Source organism: Rhincodon typus, chromosome 4, assembly GCF_021869965.1.
Source record: "Rhincodon typus isolate 14 chromosome 4, sRhiTyp1.1, whole genome shotgun sequence".
In the NCBI taxonomy this organism is placed as follows: Eukaryota; Metazoa; Chordata; class Chondrichthyes; order Orectolobiformes; family Rhincodontidae; genus Rhincodon; species Rhincodon typus.
Window position 1 is genome coordinate 8639345 of NC_063335.1, and position 21346 is coordinate 8660690.

The 21346-nt window shown below is 41.6% G+C and overlaps 1 protein-coding gene across 1 annotated transcript in view; it reads right to left on the reverse strand.

Annotated features, from left to right (window-relative positions):
* Positions 1-3838, reverse strand: part of LOC109920567 (cyclin-dependent kinase 13-like) — a 54563-nt gene extending 50725 nt beyond the window's left edge. The window contains exons 1-2 of the mRNA XM_048595637.1: positions 2501-3838; positions 1-328 (exon numbers count right to left, since the gene is read on the reverse strand). Of these exons, the coding sequence (XP_048451594.1) occupies positions 1-328; positions 2501-3519 (1347 nt within the window). The 5' untranslated portion in view covers positions 3520-3838. The remainder of the gene's footprint in view (positions 329-2500) is intronic.
* Positions 3839-21346: the final 17508 nt, after the last annotated feature.

Consider the following 21346-nt stretch of genomic DNA (forward strand, 5'->3'; position numbering starts at 1 on the left):
AACTGTCACTCGCTCAGACTTGAGCTTATTCGCCTCTCTTGTGTCTTTTGTTTGAGATGTATGGGCTGTTGTTGTTGTTGAACTAGCATTGCTACTTGCCTTGGCAGTAGTCACAGTAAGTGCATTTGAAGTTTTTGCATTATTTTTAGCAGCCTCAACAGCTCTTGCTTTTTTGTGCTTACTCAGCTCAGCTGCAAGACTAGTTTTATAAGTTAAACTGTTTGGTGAAATGCTTGACTGCCGGCTGCGAGACCTTGATACACGGTGCTTGCTGCGAGATCTTGATCGTCTAGAATGATATGGACTTCTGCTCCGTGATTTAGGCCTCCTGAAAGTATAAATCATGCAATCAATTAAGGCTTAACAAATACAATTATTATAACTAAAGAAATAAATCACATAATTTGAATGTAAACAAGTCTGAATCATTTAAAGTAAACATATCCACTATAGATAATGCAAAGTCATTGGTTGCAGGAATAAATGTGAATTATCAAATACAGGAATGGAGCTTTACGTGTAGAACAAGGTGAAAAGTTTTAAAAAAAAACTTAAAATGTGAATTTCAAACAAGCAATTTAAAATTACAATATAAATTTCAGAAACATTTACAAATAACTAAAGTTTACAATATTTGCCTTCAGCCAAGATGTCCAAATATTTGAATTATTTGATGGCAAGTGGGTATTGCGGGCTGGGCAAGTATTAATAGCCTATGTCTACCTACAGAGGTGATGGTGAGCTGCCTTCTTGAACCGCTGAAATCCTAGGAGCACAGGTAGACCCACACTGGTAGTAAGAAGGAAGTTCCAGGATTTTGACTAAGAAACAGTGATGTCAATTAGATGGTGTGTTGTTTGGGCAAAAATATTGCAGAACATGTTTAATGTTTTACCCTCTGATATTCTTTTTCTATTTTACAAGCAGGAAAATAGTGATTGCACACCTCATAATACAATCTATTGAAGTAATTACTTGTTCATCATGTGCATAGGAATATACATTTTTCAGAGAATTTTGGCCAAATTTCAGAAGTCAAGCTCAAACTTCAAAATAACATATTATAGCCAGAGAAGGCACACAGTTGTGTGGTCTTATCTCCACCATTCTAATTTGAACAGTATTGTACAGCTATAAAGCTAAGATATAAAAAGTTATTTGAGAAAGCCCAATCAGCTAATGTGAGAAACCACTTTTCAATACCAACAGAACAAAACATGGGATTAGTTTAGAAATGGCATCATGGTCAGCACAGAGGGCCTATTCCTCTGCTATACTGTTCTGAACTGGTTCTAAAGATACCCAAACAATGGCCGGCAAATTACTTTCAAACCCAGAGCTCTTGAAGTACAAGCCCTATTTGATTCTTATATTCTTTACTTGCTATTTAATCACATGCAAATTTTGTGGGTTGAGTTGTTTGAAAAAAGGTTTTCTCATTCTTAAAAATTGTTGACATATAACTCCAAATTCAGAACATCAAGACACATTTCTATCAGAAACATGAGAATTTTACAAATTAATGGCAATGATAGATGATTCTCAAAGTCCCACTGATCCAAAGAAGTTGGGAATTACCACCAGAAACCATGTACAAATTAGAAATACAGCAGTACCCAAAAATGACAGAAATTCATTTATAGCCTCACTCCTTCTTAGATGTTCATCACTATATACACTTCCAGTAGTTTAAGCTTCCATTTGTTCTTTAATAACACATTATGAAATAGATCATTAAAAAAAATCATCAGCTACAGGTGGCCGAACAAATATTTGATATTATGACTGCACCATTTTAGTTCCACAAGTGTTTCATCAACTATTCAATTACACAGGCTACCAAAAAGCTACAGCTAAATATCAAAATACTTCCTAGTGTTATCCCCAACGGAAAAAAGAAGATCTCTTGTTGCCAACAGTCAAGAGCTGATAAAGAATCTGAGCGGGTCAAGAACTGAATCCTCAAACAAACTAAATAACTGCAATTTCAAGACAGTACTGGATGTTGCACTCTCTCAAATATTGTTACATAAAAACCACAAATGCAAAATTATTAACGGTACAAAGCTCAGTGTTCAAATCAATCATTTGCAAATTTACTTTCTCACAAAGCATGACTTTTTAAAACTTGATAAAAAAAAAACCCTGTATGTGAGACTCCAAACATTTTAAACAATTTAACTGCCTAAATGAGTTATTTGTAGTATCAAGAAACATTACATTCTCTATTCAACGCCTGCAGTTAATGTATGGCAAAAACATTAGGAATTTATCAAACGGGCATGACGTGTAATGTATGTACACTATCTTTCCGATTTTAAGAAACATTTGATGTATATTTTTTCTCTTTACAGTATTTGATGCTTGATACGTTATGTTTCACGTACATACTTCAGACTTTAAGGAATATATGTACACGGGGTACATTTCAGACTAATTTTTAAATATATTTAACACAATAATAGTTCAAACACTCGAGATGTGCAGACTGTGGTCTTACCTGAGTTCCGGGCTCCGGCTGTAGGGACTGGACGAGCGTCGCCGACTGCTGGAGGAGTAGGGAGCGGGGGACAGACCGCCATAATCATAGGGACTAAGGTGCCGGGAGAAGCTGGGAGAGCGGCGGCGTGAAGTCGGGTAAGGGCTGGGAGAACGACCGGTGTAGCCGGCGTGTAACGCCGACTCCCGCGAGCTGTACAGCGGCTTGAAAGCGAAGAGCGGCGGGGGAGGGCTGTATAGTTCGAAGGTAGGGGGCCTGCTGGGGCTATGGCCGGAGGTGGCCCCGTAAGCCTGCGGGTAACACGGGACAGATGTACCGTAAGGACTCTGCTCCCGGTAAGGCGGACTGCGGGGCCCAGGAGAGGTCGAGGTGCGGTAGGCCCGCGGAGCCTCCCAGTCGGCTTCCCGGTAGGCCCGCGGCGGAGGCTCTCTGTAAGCCGCGGGCGTCTCTTTGTCAGTGCGGTGCGAACCACGGCCTCCCCGGGCCTCCTTGTCGCTTTGGGCCGGCTGCTCGGCTGCCGCCCCGGCTTTGTTTCGGCTCCGGCTTTTACTCTTGGCCTTGCCGTCCGCCCTGGACCGGGAGCTCTCTTTGCCCTTGTCCCGTCTCCGCCTCTCCTTGTCGCGGGAGCGCTCGGCCCGGCGCCCAGCCGAAGACGCGGGGCTGAAGCCGAAATTCTCCGACTGTGAGCTCACGTCCTCGTACTCGACCAGGCCGCGGAGCGAGAGCGGGAGAGCCGAAGAGCCCGAAGCCGAGCAGGCTGCCGCGGCGGAGACCGGGTACTTGCCGTCCCTCCGCTGGGCCCGGCTCTCGGCCGAGCGCTTCCTGCGGCGTTTCCTGCGCCGCGAACGCGACGAAGGGCGAGGAGGAGCGGACGAGGCGGCGACAACGGCGGCGGCCGTCGAGCAGCGGCCTTTATCCCGGGCCTGGGTTTGGGCCGGAGCCGGGCCGCTCTGGCTCTGATGTCTCCTCCCGCTGGGGCTGCGACCCCGGCTCCCGCCGCGCGTATCCGAACTCGGCATTGACTTCCGCGACTCCCCCTACCCCCTCCAGCTCCGGGGCCGTTCACTCCATCCGCTCGGAGCAGCCGCGCATTCCACTCTCCAGGTGCGGGGCTCCAGGCGAGCTGAGTGGGGCGGGGGGGAAGAAATTGGCGAAAAAAAGAGAGCGGGGTGGGAAGCTGGGCCTACCGCCTCTGGGAGTTTGGTGCCGCGGGTAGGGGAGGGGGAGGGAAGGGAAGCAGGCTCTACCCCCCTCTCTCTCTCTCTCTCTCTCCTTTTCGCTCTCACAGCGTCGGCTCGTCCCCGGCCCCGCAGCGCGCGCAACACTCGCCGCTTCTGCGCCGACTCACAAAATGGCCGCCTCCCGGAGCCGAGCCGCAACCGTGCGGCTGACCCTGCCCTTCCAGTTCACTTCCGGGGCGAGCCGCCAGGCCATGGGATGGGGGCGGGGGGAGGGAGGAAGAGAAGGGGTGATTATGTCTGTCATCCTCAATGCCCATAAGGAAGGCCGGGGGGGGGAAAGAAGATGTGAAGAACCAGCCCTAGATAACACAGCTACACAACCTACCACTTTTATTTGCAAAATTAGATTGGCAGCACGGTTTTGAGGGGGAAGGGAAGAAAGGAAAAAACGAAACTCATCACAACATTTCTCTTCTGCAGCTCTTTGTACCCCTGCACCACCACTACTAGCCCAACCAGCATAGCTAGAAATGATGTGAAGGGGCTGGTGTCGGTGAAGGAGTAAGACTCCGAAAGCTTATGTCTTCTGATGAACCTAGTGGATTAGCACCTGGAGCTGTGATTTTTGACCTCAGCAGACATTGACTAAGTTGTACAGCATAAGGACAGTCCCTTCCATCCAACTTTTTTTTACGCTGACTAGATATTCTAGCCGCACGTGCTAGTATTTAGCCCATATCCCCCTAGACCGTTCCTATTCATATACCCATCCAGCTGCCTTTTAAACATAATTGTGCCAGCCTCAACCCTTTCCTCAGGCAGTTCATTCCATACATACCCCTTTTAAATCTTTCCCCTAGCTTTTACCCTATTCACACCCCTCTTGCTTCTGTAAACCTCTTGTAAAGTCACTTTCAGCCTCTCTGTGTAGCTCAAAGCCTCCAAATCCTAAACTTAAACCCTTTCAGATAAATACAAATGAAGAAATATAAAGTTATCTACCCCTAAAGAGCTATGCTAGTTAGCTGAAAAAAGTATCCACATTTCCCTATTCAAAACTATTTAAAAAGCAATAAAATTTGTTCAAGTTAAACTTAAATAAAGGCAAAAATACAACAAATGCTAGGAAAATCTGAAATACAATTCAGTCTGGAAGCTGCTACAGAGAGATAACTAATTGTCTAAGGCTACTATGACACTACTTTGAAAGTAGTTACAAAGTGTTTAACTACATGCTGAAAGATGTCATTTTTCCCCCGGATTGTGCTAGAGGCTCCATCTTGAGATTAAACATCTGAAACAACTGGGAAGGAGAAAGGAACTAAATTTCTCCTGCTAGTCAGTCACCAGGTGGTATCCTACTAGCTTGTGACACCCCATCATTTAACAGACTTTGTTAGGATGATCAACGAACAGTTCTCCTACCCAGCTGGATCCCAGAAATCTATTCCTGGCTCCTATTTCTAATCTAGATGCTTCCCTCATGACATTGTTCAAGTAGTACACGGAGCATGCACACTGACAACAGAAAGCTCCATTTAACTGTAACTTCTTTCTTTACCGTTGCTCCTTGGCTAGCATCTAGTACCAGATGAAGAGAAATTTAATCGAATTAAAACCAATGGAATGGTAGAGAAAGAGATAATGGGATGAAAATGAAAAAAAAACCATGGAAGGGTTGGTTACAATGAATAAATTATCTGGTCCAAGTAGCCTATCTCACAGACAAGCTAAGAGAAAGTAGAGATAGCAGAAGACTGGTTAACCAAATTAAAAAGTACATATTTCAGAAATGTCAGGCTCTGAGCATCCATCATATTTCCCTTTCTCATCCAGCATACATTGCTGCCACTGCGCATAAGTGGTCAAAAGATTGATTGAGTGTTGAAGGTGGCTGAGTAAGTGCTGATCAAATAGCCTGTTTTGTCCTGAAAAGTGTTGAGCCAAGTGTTAAGTCACATTCAGCCAGACAAGTGAAGACTATTACATCATATTCCTGACCTATAACTTATAGATAGGAGTCAGGCTTTGGAACTCAAAGCAAGTTAATTCCCAGCCTCTGACCGCTTCTTGTAGCTGTGTAAATTCTGCAGCTGTTCCTGTCCAGTTTGATTAATGAGACTCAGCAATAGTAATGCCATTGTGTCATGGGGAGATGGTCATTGCCTGAACTTGTCTGGTATAACTCAAAGGCTGTGCTACCTGTAGATGCTAACACTCCTTCAGTTTTTTTCTAATCCCAATGTGGATAGAAATAATCATAATTGGCTGCAGATCTTTCCCCAAATCTCATGATGCCCTCATCACTCTACTGAAGCACAAGGGTTGATTAATCATTTGTATATACACTTGTGCAATGCCTTCAAACTGTGATAGCCAGAAAAGTTGGTTTACTTTGATGTGTTTGCACATTTTATAGATAAATGCAACCCTCAATCCAGTTTCATTTTCATATTGTAAACTGGAGGGTTAATAGGGATAGTTGTATAACATTGTAATTGCTCAATTTTTCAATTTGCATTTTAATCCAAAAACAACATCTATTATGCAACTACTTTAAGCAGCACCTTAGTTAAACAGAACAGTGGCAAGGAGGCACATGTTGAATTTTGACTTGGGCTGCAGTGGCAATTCATTAAAATATTTGCTATCGAGTTCATTCACTCAGTAGTCACACAAACCAAGTTCCATACTTCACGACTGAAAATATCCTACATGTCGCTGAGCCCAGAGGTACTATTAGCACCTTTAGACAGTCACATTTTGCCACTACATAAAAAGAGAGAAACTCTGCCAAGAAAATTAAAAAAGGTACCTAGCAGTGAGAATTTTCTGCAGTAAGTAAAAGTTGGAAATCCAAGGGCATGCTAAACTTTTCACAATGACAACTGGCTGCTGCAAGCTCTGAACCTTTTGCCAAATTCACACAATTGTTGTTTAAAAGGAATTAGGGCACAAATCTATTGAGAGGATTGTTAGCACATTGAAGCTGCAGGCCTGACACATTGCAATCACAATGGATAGCCACACAATCATACTGCAAGATTATCTGAAGCTAATAATAGCAATAGAATTTAGGAAGATATTCCAAAGGCAGGAGAGAGGCTAAGGATAGAAAAAAGGCTAAAAGGAAGCATCAGAAAAAGATGACAGGTTGCAATAAAACAAATAGCTAAATATTCTTCAAACATGTTAATAAAAAGATTAGCAAAAGTTAGAGTAGGACACAAGGAACAAGCAGGGCAAACTGTTCACTGCAGCAAAAAGGGTACAGCAGAGTTATTAATTGAATAATTTGCTTGTGTCTTCATCAACATAGAACAGTCCAGCACAGTACAGGCCCTTTGGCCCACAATGTTATGCTGAACTTTTACCCGAAACCTAAGGTCGATCTAACCTCCACCGCTACCTTATACTATCATCCATATGCCTATCAGAACACCCCGATGACTAATAACTAGCAGCAGAATCTGGAGGATCTTCAGATGGGGAACAGGGAGGTACAGAACCCACACATCCCCAGGCCCATGGCTACAGCAGTTACAATTGTAGTGGAAGCAGGTAACCAAGATCGTGGAGCCTGTTACAGAGACTCCAGTCGATGTCAAGCAGCGACTGGAAGAGCAGCAGAAGAGGGAGAAGAAGAAAGACAAATTATTGCAGTAAAATCTTGCATTATATTCAGGAGGTTCAGAAGCCCTACTCCACCATTTTACTGGAAGTTCTTTGACAAGGTGACAGACAGTGGAAGAGGATAGTGCTGTGGATATTTCATATTGACATGTCACCACATGGCAGGTTAGTCAGCAAATTAGAAATGTTTCAAATTGACGGTTGACAGCACAGAATGTAAGTCACCTAAAAGATAGGAAACAGGGTAAGTATAGATGACATAGTGAAAGTGGTGGTCCCCAGGAAACAATGCTGGGGCCCTTGCTTTTTCTAATTCATATAAACATTTTGGGGATGGGTATTGTGGGCAAAAATCTTAAATTTGCAGATGATACCAAGTTCGAGAGAACAGTGGATTGTGAGGATGATGCTGAGCAACTACAGAGATATTGACAATCTGGCCAAATGGGCAGCTACCCAACAGATAAATTTCAATGCAGCACAAGGTGAAGTAATGCATTTTAGTATAAGAACATGGAGGGACACACAGGCTGAAAGGTACAACATTGAAAGAGTACAGGAGCAGAGGCACCTTGTGGTTTGACAGCATAATTCTCTGAAGGTAGGCAATGCAAGTTGAAAAAGTTAAGACAAATTTATAGATCCTTAGGTTTAGATACAAAGGCAAAGAATATAAAAACAACAGTGATGCAATACCTCTACCATTGGTCTGACCATGTTTGGAATACTCATGTTCAGCTCTGAACAACTTATTTAAAAGGATGTTAAAACCCTGGAGAGATTGCAAAAGAGATTTACTAGAATGATACCAGGAATGAGGGATTTTAGATACAAGGAAAGGTTAGGAGGAACTGGACTTATTCTCCTTGAAACAGAGAAGATTAAGAGGTGACCTTACTGAAGTGTTTAAGATTATGAACAAATTGACATAGTAAAGAAGAATATTCATGTTTCCACTAGTTGGTATGTCAGTAACAAGGGGTCAACAATTGCAAGATTGTTAGCAAAATAACAAGGCGTGAGAAGAGAAGAGGAGAAACCTCAACTCAATTGTTAAGATTTGGAATACGCTGCCTGGGAATACGCTGCCTGGGAGAGAGTGGTGGAGGTAGATTCCGAAGGCGATTTCAAAAGAGCTCATTATATATTTGAAAGTGGTGAATTTAGAAGGCTATGGAGATAGGCTGGAGAATGAGATTAGTTGGGTAGCTCTTGGGGAGCTGGTACAGACAATGGGCCAAATGGCAGCCTCCTAATTGTAAAATTCTATGATTCTAAAGCTATGCTGTTCAAAATCCTCTTATGGAAAATTTCATTAATCATATGCAATACATTTATATCTCATCTATAGCTCATATTAAAACTCAAGATGTTGGATCTTGACAAAAGCATCAAATGATAGCATATATTCTATGGTTGGTGCGCTCACCGAGCTGGTTTGTTAGTTTGCAGACGTTTTGTTACCCTGATGGGTAACATCAATGCAGCCTCTGATGAAGCACTGTTGTGTTTTCGCGCCTGGTATTTGCTTAGCAAATATTGTTTTGAGGTATGTACACAAATCCCAGAAACTAAAGTCTAAAATCTTGAAGATATCTTTGCCCAAACAAGACTACCCTAGGACCTCCCAATTACCACTGAAGATAGGTCCTTTGCAATGATCACAGGTATTCTCCAAGCTTAAAATGATCTCTGCTAATTTCCACACAGTCTCTGCACAGCCTTGAGACCTTTTACATCCGAGGGAACTAGCATTCCAGCTGGCATATTTCAAATGGAGGGGAACTTCTCAATCAAAGTGGAATTCACGGTTCAAGGTTCAAGATCAGTGACCACAGTCACACCCATTTCAATGTGTACCATTCAGACTTATGGAAAATTTCATTAATCATATGCAATACATTTATATCTCATCTATAGCTCATATTAAAATTCAAGATGTTGGATCTTGACAAAAGCATCAAATGATAGCATATATTCTATGGTTGGTGCGCTCACCGAGCTGGTTTGTTAGTTTGCAGACGTTTTGTTACCCTGATGGGTAACATCAATGCAGCCTCCGATGAAGCACTGTTGTGTTTTCGCGCCTGGTATTTCAACTCTGGGGTCCGTTGGAATTGGTTACTGCATTGGCCTTCTTAGTGGAGAACCAAACCTCTAGAAATTCCCGTGTTTGTCTCGGTTTGGCCTGTTCTAGGATCCTGATGTTGTCCCAATCAAGCTGGTGGTTCTCCTTATCCACGTGAATGGAGATGAGCGAGTATCGGTCATGTCTTTTTGTTGCTAGTTGGTGTTCATGTATTCTTGTAGCCAGTTTTCTTCCTGTCTGTCCAATGTAATGTTTGTCACAGTCTTTTAGCGGGATCTTGTATATCACGTTGGTTCTATCCATAGTGGGCAAGGGGTATTTGGTTTGAGTGAGCAGTTGGCATAGGGTTGACACAGGTTTATATGCCACTCTGATGCCCAATGGTTGTAAGAGTCTTCTGGTCAGTTTGGATATGTTCTTGATATAGGGTAAAGTGATGAGTGTGTCAGACGTATTGTATCTTCTTGTTGTTTGAGAGATAGGAATCGTCGGACCCAGCTGTTCGGGTATCCATTGTCCTTAAATACCTGATAGAAGTATTCTTCATTTTGGCGTAGTTCTGGGTTGCTAAAAGATAGAGACCCAAGTGACACCATTTCCACAGACAACAACATGCTGAAGTTACTGAACCTATACCTCATGACCCACTTTACCTTCAATGGCCAAATCTATGAACAAAATCAACGGGACACCCATGGGATGACCTTTCTCTGGACTAACAGCAGAAGCTGTGATGCAGAGACTTGAAAACATAGCCCTTCTGCAGATCCAACCTAAACTATGGTCCGATACGTGGACGATGCTTTCGTCATCATCAAATGGACTAAACTAAGGGAGACACACCAACTCAAACATCATCTTCACTGGCATCAAATTCATCAGGGAAGAAAAGAACAAGCAGCTCCCATTTCTGGATGTCATGGTAGAACGCAGGGCCAATGGGAAATTTCTGACAAAGGTACACAGAAACACCACACACACTTTCGGATCAAGTCCTGAAGTTCAACAGCAACCACCCCAATACCCACAAATGGAGTTGCATAAAAACACTATTTAAACGAGCAACAACACACTGCAGCAGCAAAATCTACTCAAGAATCTTAGAATATATACCAAGCTCTTCATCAGGTTCCTTCTGAAGGCACTTAAGTAGGTCCCACCTTAAATCAGTTGCAGCCATTTGACCACAAAGATCCTAGGACTAGTATCTAACCCAGCTAACCACTCACTTGTCTGTTGAAGATTCTAGGTGGTTTTTGGGGCAATTCGGGTCAGCAATGACCAGTATAGTTGCTTGCTTTACAATAACTCCTGAAAGCTCAGTGTATTCTACTAGAGATCTGCATTTGTGCCGGTGACTCAAGTACATAAGAATGTGTCTTACACTTTGATGACTCAAAAGAGATGAGCAGAAGCCTCCAAAGCATGGTTACTGTTTTGATTCAAATGTACACCTGGCTCACGATAAACATAAAAGTACTGAGCAAAATTTGAGAAAAAAGGGAGGAAGGCTAGAATGTAAAGATTTCCAACGCCTGCAGAAAAGGGAATAAAAGAACTTCAAGAGGTCTCCCTTACTCCAAGTTTTTTTTTTGACAAGTAATCACCTTGTTCTTCCCGGTTATAACCACGTCATACAGCTCAATAAAAAAAGGCTTCTTATACTCTATACAGATCTTTGACAAGCTGGGATTTCTCACTTCAGGCCATGTATTCTGTTTAGATCATATGGATTCAGACATCTTAGATTTGCTGAAAACTGAGCTAAGATAAAGTTTTTCGAAGACACTAGGTCATTCAAATGTAAATACAGCATTAAAATATATATTATTTAATGGAGAAATATAATCATCTTATGCCTATTTGAATCAGATTTTCAGTTGCTTATTGAAAACAAGAATTGAGAACCACTTCCAATTTCCAAAGGAAAATACAAGATAGCATTGCCTGATCTACAACTATACAAGAGTACTGAACACCTTAAAACATTTACAAATGATCAAGCTAACAAGTTACTATGAATTTTCACTAGGAACTTCAAGGAGAGTTTTATTGTACAGCAAGTGACTACACGTGCAGCACTCAAACTTACCATAGAACATTACAGCGCAGTACAGGCCCTTCGGCCCTCGATGTTGCGCCGACCTGTGAAACCAATCTGAAGCCCATCTAACCTAAACTATTCTATTATCATCCATATGTTTATCCAATGACCATTTAAATGCCCTTAAAGTAGGCGAGTCTACTACTTTTGCAGGCAGGGTATTCCATGTCCTTACTACTGTCCGAGTAAAGAACCTACCTCTGACATCTGTCCTATATCTATCACCCCTCAATTTAAAGCTATGTCCCCTCGTGCTAGCCATCACCATCCGAGAAAAAAGGCTCCCACTGTCCACCCTATCTAATCCTCTGATCATCTTGTATGTCTCTATCAAGTCACCTCTTAACCTTCTTCTCTCTAACAAAAACAGCCTCAAGACCCTCAGCCTTTCCTCATAAGGCCTTCCCTCCATACCAGGCAACATCCTGGTAAATCTCCTCTGCACCCTTTCCAATGCTTCCACATCCTTCCTATAATGCGGTGACCAGAACTGTACGCAATACTCCAAGTGCAGCCGCACCAGAGTTTTGTACACCTGCAACATGACCTCATGGCTCTGAAACTCAATCCCTCTACCAATAAAACCTAACATACTGTACGCCTTTTTAACAACGCTATCAGCCTGGGTGGCAACTTTCAGTGATCTATGCACATGGACACAGAGATCTTTCTGCTCATCCACACTACCAAGAATCTTACCATTAGCCCAGTACTCTGTATTCCTGTTACTCCTTCCAAAGTGAATCACCTCACACTTTTCCGCATTAAACTCCATTTGCCACCTCTCAGCCCAGCTCTGCAGCTTATCTATGTCCCTCTGTAACCTGCAACATCCTTCCGCACTATCTACAACTCCACCGACTTTGGTGTCATCCGCAAATTTACTAACCCATCCTTCTACGCCCTCATCCAGGTCATTTATAAAAATGACAAACAGCAGTGGCCCCAAAACAGATCCTTGAGGTACACCACTAGTAACTGAACTCCAGGATGAACATTTCCCATCAACCACCACCCACTGTCTTCTTACAGCTAGCCAATTTCTGATCCAAACCGCTAAATCACCCTCAATCCCATGCCTCCATATTTTCTGCAATAGCCTACCATGGGGAACCTTATCAAACCATGAATTATGGCATACAAACATTCAAGTCATACAGCATCTTGACACTAAATAACACTTTCTTGATTGTCCTCCAGTCAAAATCTTAGAATTCTATTAACAGAGCTGTAGGGAGTACCTTCACCGCATGGACTGCAATAGTTCAAGGAAGCTAATCAGCTCCTCGTAAGGGCAATTAGGGATGGGCCAACGACGACCTCATTTCATGAGGAAAATATTCTCAAACAAATCTTATCTGCGGGATAGCAAGAACTGCCAATGCTGGAGTCCGAGATAACAGCGTGCAGCTGGAGGAACACAGCAGGCCAGGCAGCATCAGAGGAGCAGGAAAGTTGATGTTTCGGGTCGGGACTCTTCAGAAATCTTATCTACAACCCTCCCTCAAATTTTCATATCCTCTTGTGCATCCCCCATTGTTCATTCCACATTTACCAAATATTTCTTCAACCCATGGCTGAATTATCTTCTTAAAATTACTTCCCATTTCTCCATCATTTTATGATACTACTTAAAACTCACTGGACTAACCTTTTGGTCACCCCTGCCTCCAGCTCCATTTCAAATTCATTATGCCTCTGAAGTGTTGAAGGGGATTTGTCTACACAATGTAAAAATGCAAGTTGTTCTCTTTATGCCTGATAGATCTTTGACAGATCAAGTTAGGAAAAACGTGTTAGAATTAAATGAAAAAAAAAACCATGATCCTATCCCTTTCATTCATGAAACTGTTAACTGGATATAATACGATGACATGGGAAGCAATATAATGTCTGTACTATCCTGCAATTAACAATTGCCTTCAACTTGCCTCATCTCAATACTGGTGACCGTCTCCTAGGATAGAGCTCTCAAGATAAGGACTAGCCTTAAATTCCAGCCAAGGGCTTTAGGTATTTTCCTTTTACAACTGTCAAATTCTTGGTTGCTGAGTTGTGCCAGAGTGATTAATCTTTTGTTCCAAAGAAATTCGTCGATGTAATACTCGTTTAGCTTCAGAAATTCATGCTGCCAGAGTTGGATTTGGCTGTAATGCAGGTGGAGACAATAACTCTACTTTGCCACTGTTCCATTTGGATTTAGTCTTGAATAGAAAATCTGGCAACAATCTTCAACACTGGCTCTTCTAAAATAAGAAGAGAGGAATTAGAAAGTAGAGCAGGTGGTGGTAATTCGGTTGCCTTGAACTCACTTCGCTATTCAGCAAGATCACAGCTGAACTGATTGTAACCTCAATTCTACTTTCCTGCCCATTTCCTATAACCTTCAAACCCTTGTGGATCACAATTCTAACTTGGCTTTCAGTGCAATCAACAATAGAGAATTAATAGCCATCAGAAGGCATTCTCCACATTGAGTTTTAAAATGGGATTTCCTCGTGATGTAAAGCATCCTTCGTATTAATCCTGTCAGGTCCCCTCAGAACCTTATGTTGCAGTAAGATTATTTCTCATTCTAACTGGAATGAGTTAAGGCCAACTTGCAACTTCATCCCAAGAATAAACCCAGTAGACTTAATTTGACCTGCCAACTATACTATTACCTCCTTAACAAAAGGAGACCAAAACTGTATGCAGTATTCTAGGTGGGATTTAACAAGACATACCCCCAACATTCTACTTTATCTCCTTTACCAGAGGCCAATAATTTTGGCTTCCACAATTACTTGCTTTATCTTTTGAAATCACAAACAAAAACTGCAGCAGAAGTAGACCATTTGGACCCTTGATCCTACACTGTCATTCAGTAATATTAAAGCTGATTTGTTTGTTTCAAATTTCACATTTCCATAAGCCTTTTATGCTCATTTCACTGGATTGTGGCTGATCTTGTATCTCAATGCCATGATCCTGCTCTTTCCACACAACAACATCTTCAGCTTCTAGAAAGCCATTATCTTTCTTCAAAAAAATATTTAGTAACTTTACTTCCATGGGCTGTGATAGAGAATGCCACAGGACTACACCTACGCCTCGAATCCTTTGTCAATCAAGAATCAATCTAATGATCTTAAAAAAATATTCAATAACCCTGCCTTTTGAGGCACAGCGTTCTAAGGTCACACAATCCTCAAAAAAATTCTTCTGTCCTGGAAAGGATGACTAACATTAAACAGTGCTTCTAGTTCTGAACTGACCCACACAGGTCAAACAGCATTTCCTATCCACTTTGTCAAGACCATTCTGTATCTCAGACACTTCAATCAAGTCACTTCTCAATCTTCAATAGAACAATAATATTTACTACTTTCCAATTCAATGCCACCTTTTCCAAATCTAGGGAATTTTGTGAAATTTAACACCAATGCATCTACTACCTCATTAGCATCCTTTTTTAAAGGCCTCAGGAGGAAGTCCATCAGGACCTGGAGACTTGTCAACCTGCAATTCCCTTGATTTGCGAAGTACCACTTCATTTGAGACTATTTTGCTGAGATTTTCCCTCCCTCCTGATATACAGCATAGGTAAAGATCAAAGCAAAATTTCTTGTTTCTCTACCATTTCCTAATCTATATTAACACACTATTCACAGTCTCCACAGGACCACTACTTCTTTAATACCTCTAGACATTTGTTATCCAGTTTCACATTCCTAGCTAGCTTCCTCTTATTTCTCGTGATTAATCACTTAGTCATTCTGAGCCTTTTATAATCTGACCAACCATCCAACTCACTCATTTTTCTACAGCTGTACACTTTTATCTTAAGTTTGATCCTTTCCCCAACTTCTTTAACTATAGATGGCGATTCTCCCTTTGGACATCTTTATACTAAGAATATACTTCCAAGAATTCTAAACTACCCACTTAAACGTAGGCCACAATCTCTATTGGATCTATCCCCTTGACTGGAGGACAATCAAGGAAGAGTGTTATATTTAAGTGTCAAGATGCTGTATGACTTGAATATTTGCATGCCAATACTGCTTCCATGCTGTCATAGTCACCCTTTGTCACATTTAACATATTAGTCTTGGCTTCAATATTTTCCCTTTCAAATTGGAAGTGAAATTCATTGGAAGTGAAATTCAATCATTGTTGTTATTGCTACTGAGGGCAGCTTTTATTTAGAAACAACTTATTAATCCTGTCCACATTGCACAATACCAAATCTAACAATGTGCTCTCTGGTCAGTTCTGGAACATGTTGCTTCAAGAAATTCTCTCAAAATCATTCTACGAGCTCCACATCCAGGGTACCACTGCCAGGCTAATGTTTTCCAATTTACATTCAGATTAAATTTAAACATCTGCGCCACACAAATGCCAGGCAATGACCATCCCCAATAAGATTGATTGTTTTGTTGTCTGATGTACTGAGATGCAGCGAAAAAAGTGTTGTTTTGCATGCTTATACAGGCAGATCATACCATACAAAGTGCATCAGGGTAGCAGAGTGCAGAATACAGTGTTACAGCCGCAGAGAGAGGGAAATCAACATTAATATTTAAGAGGTCCACTCAAAAGTCAAATAACAGCAGGGATGAAGCTGTTCTTGAGTCTATTTATATGTGTATACAATCTTTTATATTTTCTGCCCAATGGAAGAGGGTGGAAGATACTATAACTAGGGTCTTTGATTATGTTAGTTGCTTTCCCAAGGCAGCGGGAAGTATAAAATGGAATCAATGGATGGAAGGCTGGTTTGCATGATGGACTAGGCTGTATTCACGACTGCGGTTTCTTACAGTCTTGGGAAGAGCTGTTAAACCATGCTGAGACAATCTAACCACTGTCCCTTGGCGTTCAATGGCATTACGATCACTGAATCCCACACTATTGACATCTTAGGAGTTACTATTGACCAGACACTGACCTGGACTACCCACACACGTAGTGGCTACAAATACTGCAGCAAATAACTCGCCTCAACTCCCCAAAGCCTGTCCACTAACTACACAGCACAAGTCAGGAGTGTGATGAAATACTTCCAAATTGCCTGTATGGGTGTAGCTCCAACATCATCCAAGACAAAGCAGCCTGCTTGACTGGCAACACATCCAGAAGCATCCACTCCCTCCACGATCAACACTCAGTAGCAGCAGTGTGTACTACCTACTGGAGTCATTGCAGACATCTACCAAAAATTCCGAGACCGCACTTTCCAAACGCACAACCACTAGAAGATGAAGGGCAGCAGATAAGTGGGAAACACCATCTGCAAATTCCCCTTCACTCACCATGCTGACTTGGAAATATAAATCACCATTCTTTCATTGTCACTGAGTCAAAATCCTGGAATACTCTCCCCACTGTGTATCTTCCTACACCACATGGACTGCAGCAGTTCCAGGTGGCAGCTCATTATCCATCTTCTTAAGGGCAACTAAGGACAGCAATAAATACTGGCCAGCCAGGGACTCTGATGCCCATGTGAATTTAAAAAAAAAAATCCATGATTGGTGCCATCTCTTTAAGCACCCAATATATTTTCTTGCACAGTCTCACTTGTTACTACTGGGGAGTCTGTACACCACTCCCACTAGAGACGACTTAAACTGATATCCCTTTCTGTTTTAGTGTTGTGGTATCTCCATTTAATATTTCACTTTTTTCTGCTGACAAGGTGGGGGTGGGGAGGGAAGATGCAAGGAAAAGGAAAAAGGAAAAGGAAAAGGAAAAGGAAAAGGAAAAATGCCCAAAACAGCCCTGTGAAAAGGTGGCATTGTTGGAACAGATGTGACAGAGAAGGAGAAACTGGGAGGAATGGAATGGAGTTCTTACTGGGAACAGGATGCGAGGAAGGATAGTGCATGAACATGATCTTCTCTTTCGATTACAAACCCATGCCCACAAAACTTCACTCTTTAATTCAATACTTATAAAGTCAACCATGCATTTTCACGTTACCCTCACAATCAGGAAAGCTTTAGCCCTGCCCTTTTCACTTCTATACTTGTTTTTTGCTACAGTTTCCTTAATTTCTGATTACCCTACTCAAACTCATTGATCCAAACCCTGAACACTGGACCCCCACAGAATTCCCAATCCCCCATCCTATTCATCTGCTTTGGCCCCAAATTGCCCTTTGGGCAAGTCTTTGCATTGAATTCCAAGACTAGTTGTTCAATCCACCCATTCACTACTTACCTACATTTGAGCTCAAAACTTTTAAAATCTCCTAACAAGTTCAAAATCAAATACTTACAGATATGCATAAATACAAGATAATAATTGGGCCCTGAAATAACTCCACAGGGAACAGTATCCCAGCAACAAGTCACCCTTTATTGACACATGGAGAGTCCTTGACACTAATCCAGCTCCTTTAGAACAAACCAACCTCTGACATTCCTGTTTATATGAAAGCCAGCGCTCCGATTGGACCAGGTTAACAGCACCAATCAGGGAACTGATGTTCTATGATGTCCACCTGGATGACCTTGTTACAATATCTACAGGTGCAATGGTCCAAAGTCCATAGCTTTCAAATTTTCCCAACCAAGTCAAACGTTTAGTAGCCCTAAACCTGGTTTCCTGTCTATGAACGAGCCATACACTACTCGTTATTTATCTTGTGCATCTTTAACTGCTCAGCAATTCATGCAACAAGATTAAATCATAAGATATAGATTGGAGAATTTTGAGATAAACCTTTTGTAATTGCTTGCGAGACGTTCCGTGAAAGTGAGAAGTTGTACCTATCCTAATTTCCATTTTGGGCTCCTGTGTCCAGGTGCCGGGTAAGTGTTTTGGTGGATGCTCAACGTATTTTAAATTTTCCACCTTCCAACAGCAACTTTTTTTTTAGAAAAGAAAAGGTGAGACAATTGTGAAGGGTACTGAGTCAAATTGTGGCGATCAGGAGTTACAACATTTTTAAAACATATTTACAACGTGGGCAAATATTCCATATCTTATTAATTGAAAATCTTTCCGAAACATCGCTGTTAAAGTTGAGGTTTATCTTGTATTTGAAACACGTGAACTAAATTACACTGTAGCTCCCAAATACATTTTCCTCATACAAGTCTCAAATTCTCATTCAACTATGTAACAAGTAGTTTTTTTAAGAAACAGCAGTATTAGTTGCCTTGTGGTGTTTACATGTATATAATCATTTATTTTTAAGAAAGTAAAAGCTTAATTTCAAAAGATGCTGATCACAGTTTTGAATAAAATGAAATTTCAGCATTTTTACAGCATTCTGAACAATTTAAAGAGGCTAAAGTATCTCAGGCATTTCAGTGTTAGTTCAATTCTCATTTCCAATATATCCCAAAATAAATTATAGCCTATAGGTCATCTACAATGTACTTATCTTCAGCTGCATGTTAAAATGCAGTGCTTTTAAAAAAGGTAAATATTTTCAGATAAAGTTCAAATACATGACATTTTAGATGAACGTACATTGACATAACAGTGCAAAATGCTGCTGGAATCCATGCAATCCCATGTAGTACAATGTTTTACAACCAACCCAAGGGGGCAGATAGGACCTCCAGTTTATGGCCTCATCCAAAAGACAGCAACTTTGATGGTACAGTACTCCATGGAACCAGCAGCCTAGCTGTGGTCAAGTTTCTGGAGTGAGAGTCAAAACTTACTCATGTTGACTCGATAACAAGAGTGCTATCCATTGCAATGTGCTCAATGTACTTTTAAAAACCGAAGGCCAGTACCATCACACAAATAAACAAGTTACCTTCAGTTATTAGTCTGGATATTCAAGTCCATAGTCATAGAGGCATAGCGTCATACTGCATAGAAACAAATTCCTCAGTCCAACTTGTCCATGCCGAAGTTTCCCAAACTAAACTAGTCCCATTTGCCTGCATTTGGCCCATATCACTTCAGACCTTTCCTATTCATAAACCTGTCCAAATGTCTTTTACATGTTATAACTGGAACTGCATCTACCACTTCCTCTGGCAGTTCATTTGACGCACAAACCGTCCTGTGTGAAAAGTTGCCCCTCAGAAGGTCCCCTTTAAAATCTCTTTCTCCTCAAAAATATGCCATGTAGTTTTGAACTCACTCACCCACCCAAGGGAGAGGACCTTTGCCATTCAGCTTATCTATGCCTCTCATGATTTAAGCCTCTATAAAGGGCACCCCTCAACTACCTTCGCTCCAGTGAAAAAAGTTCCAGCCTATCCTTATAGCTCAAGCCCTTTCAGCAACATCCTGGTAAATCTTTGCTGAACCCTCTCCGATTTAATAATATCCTTCCTATAGCAGGGCAACCAGAACTGTATATAATCCTCAAGTTGGCCTCACCAACATCCTGTACAACTTCAAAGATATCCGAACTCCTATGCTCAATGGTTTGAGCATCGAAGGCAAGCGTGCTAAATACCTTAACCACCTTGAGTACCTGTGATGCAACGTCAAAGTAGTAGGTACCAGAACCCCAAGGTTTTACCATTAAGCGTAGAAGTCCTGCCCTTGTTTGTTTTAACCAAAAAACGCAATACCTCGCACTTATCCAAATTAAACTCCATCTCCCACTCCCCCAGTTGATCAAAACTCCTTTGTAGTCTTAGATAGCCTTCTTCACCGTCAACTATACCACCAATTTTGGTGTCATATGCAAACTTACTAACCTTGCCTCCTAAATTCTCTTCCAACTTATTTACATAAAATTACAAACAAAAAAAGTGGACCCAGCACTGATCCCTGTGGAACACCACTGGTCATCGGCCTCCAGTCCAAAAAACAAGCCTCTTCCACTACCACCATCTCTCCTCCTGTTAAGCCAATTTTGTATCCAATTGGCAAGCTCAATCTGAATCCCATGTAATCTAACCTTAATTAGTCTACCATGCAGAACCCTGTCTACATGGCCTTTGCTAAAGAGTTTGACAATGTCTACAGCTCTGGTCTCAAACCCAAATCAAGTTGGAGAGACACTGTTTCACTCAAAGCCATGCTAACTAGTCCTAGCCTCTCCAAATGCATGTAAATCCTTGCTCTGAATCCCCTCCACCAACCCATCCACCACGGATGTCAAAATCCCAGGTCTACAGTTCTCCTTACAGCTAAGTAAAGGCACAGCACCAGTCACTCTCCAGTACTGCACCTGTGGCTGTACATGATAAAAATCTGCACTAGGAGCCCTGCAATTTCTTCCGCAACTTCTCATGATGGCCTGGGATACACTAGATCAAGTTCCAGAGATTTATCCACCTTTATGTTGTTTTAAAACCTTCAGCACTTCCTCTGTAATGTGGACTGCTTTCAAGACATCAATATTTATTTCCCAGCTCTCTACCCTCCAACTCTCCACAATAAAAACTGAAAATATTCTTTAGTATCTCTTCCATCTTCTGTGTTTTCAGATGTAGACAACCTTGTTGATCTTTAAGGGGGCCCTATCCTCTCCCTAGTTACTCTTTAGCTCTTAAATGTACTTGTAGAATCTGATTATCCTTAACCTCATCTGCCAAATCACTCCATTATCTCCTTTTTGCCCTCCTGATCTCCTCCTTAAGATTACTTCAACACTCCTCATACTCTAAGAAATTCATTTGATCCCAATTGTCTATACCCAATAGGATTCCTCCTTATTCTTGACCAGAGCCTCAATATCTTTATTGCTCCATTGTTTCCTACTCTTACCAGTCTTACTCTTCACTAACGGGAACATAATGCGTCTGAACTCTCAATACCTCACTTTTGAGAGTTTCCCACTTGCCAGTCATCCCTGTACTTGTGAACAATCTATTCCAAATCAACTTTTGAAAGTTCCTGTCTTATAGGATTTGTATTTGCCTTGT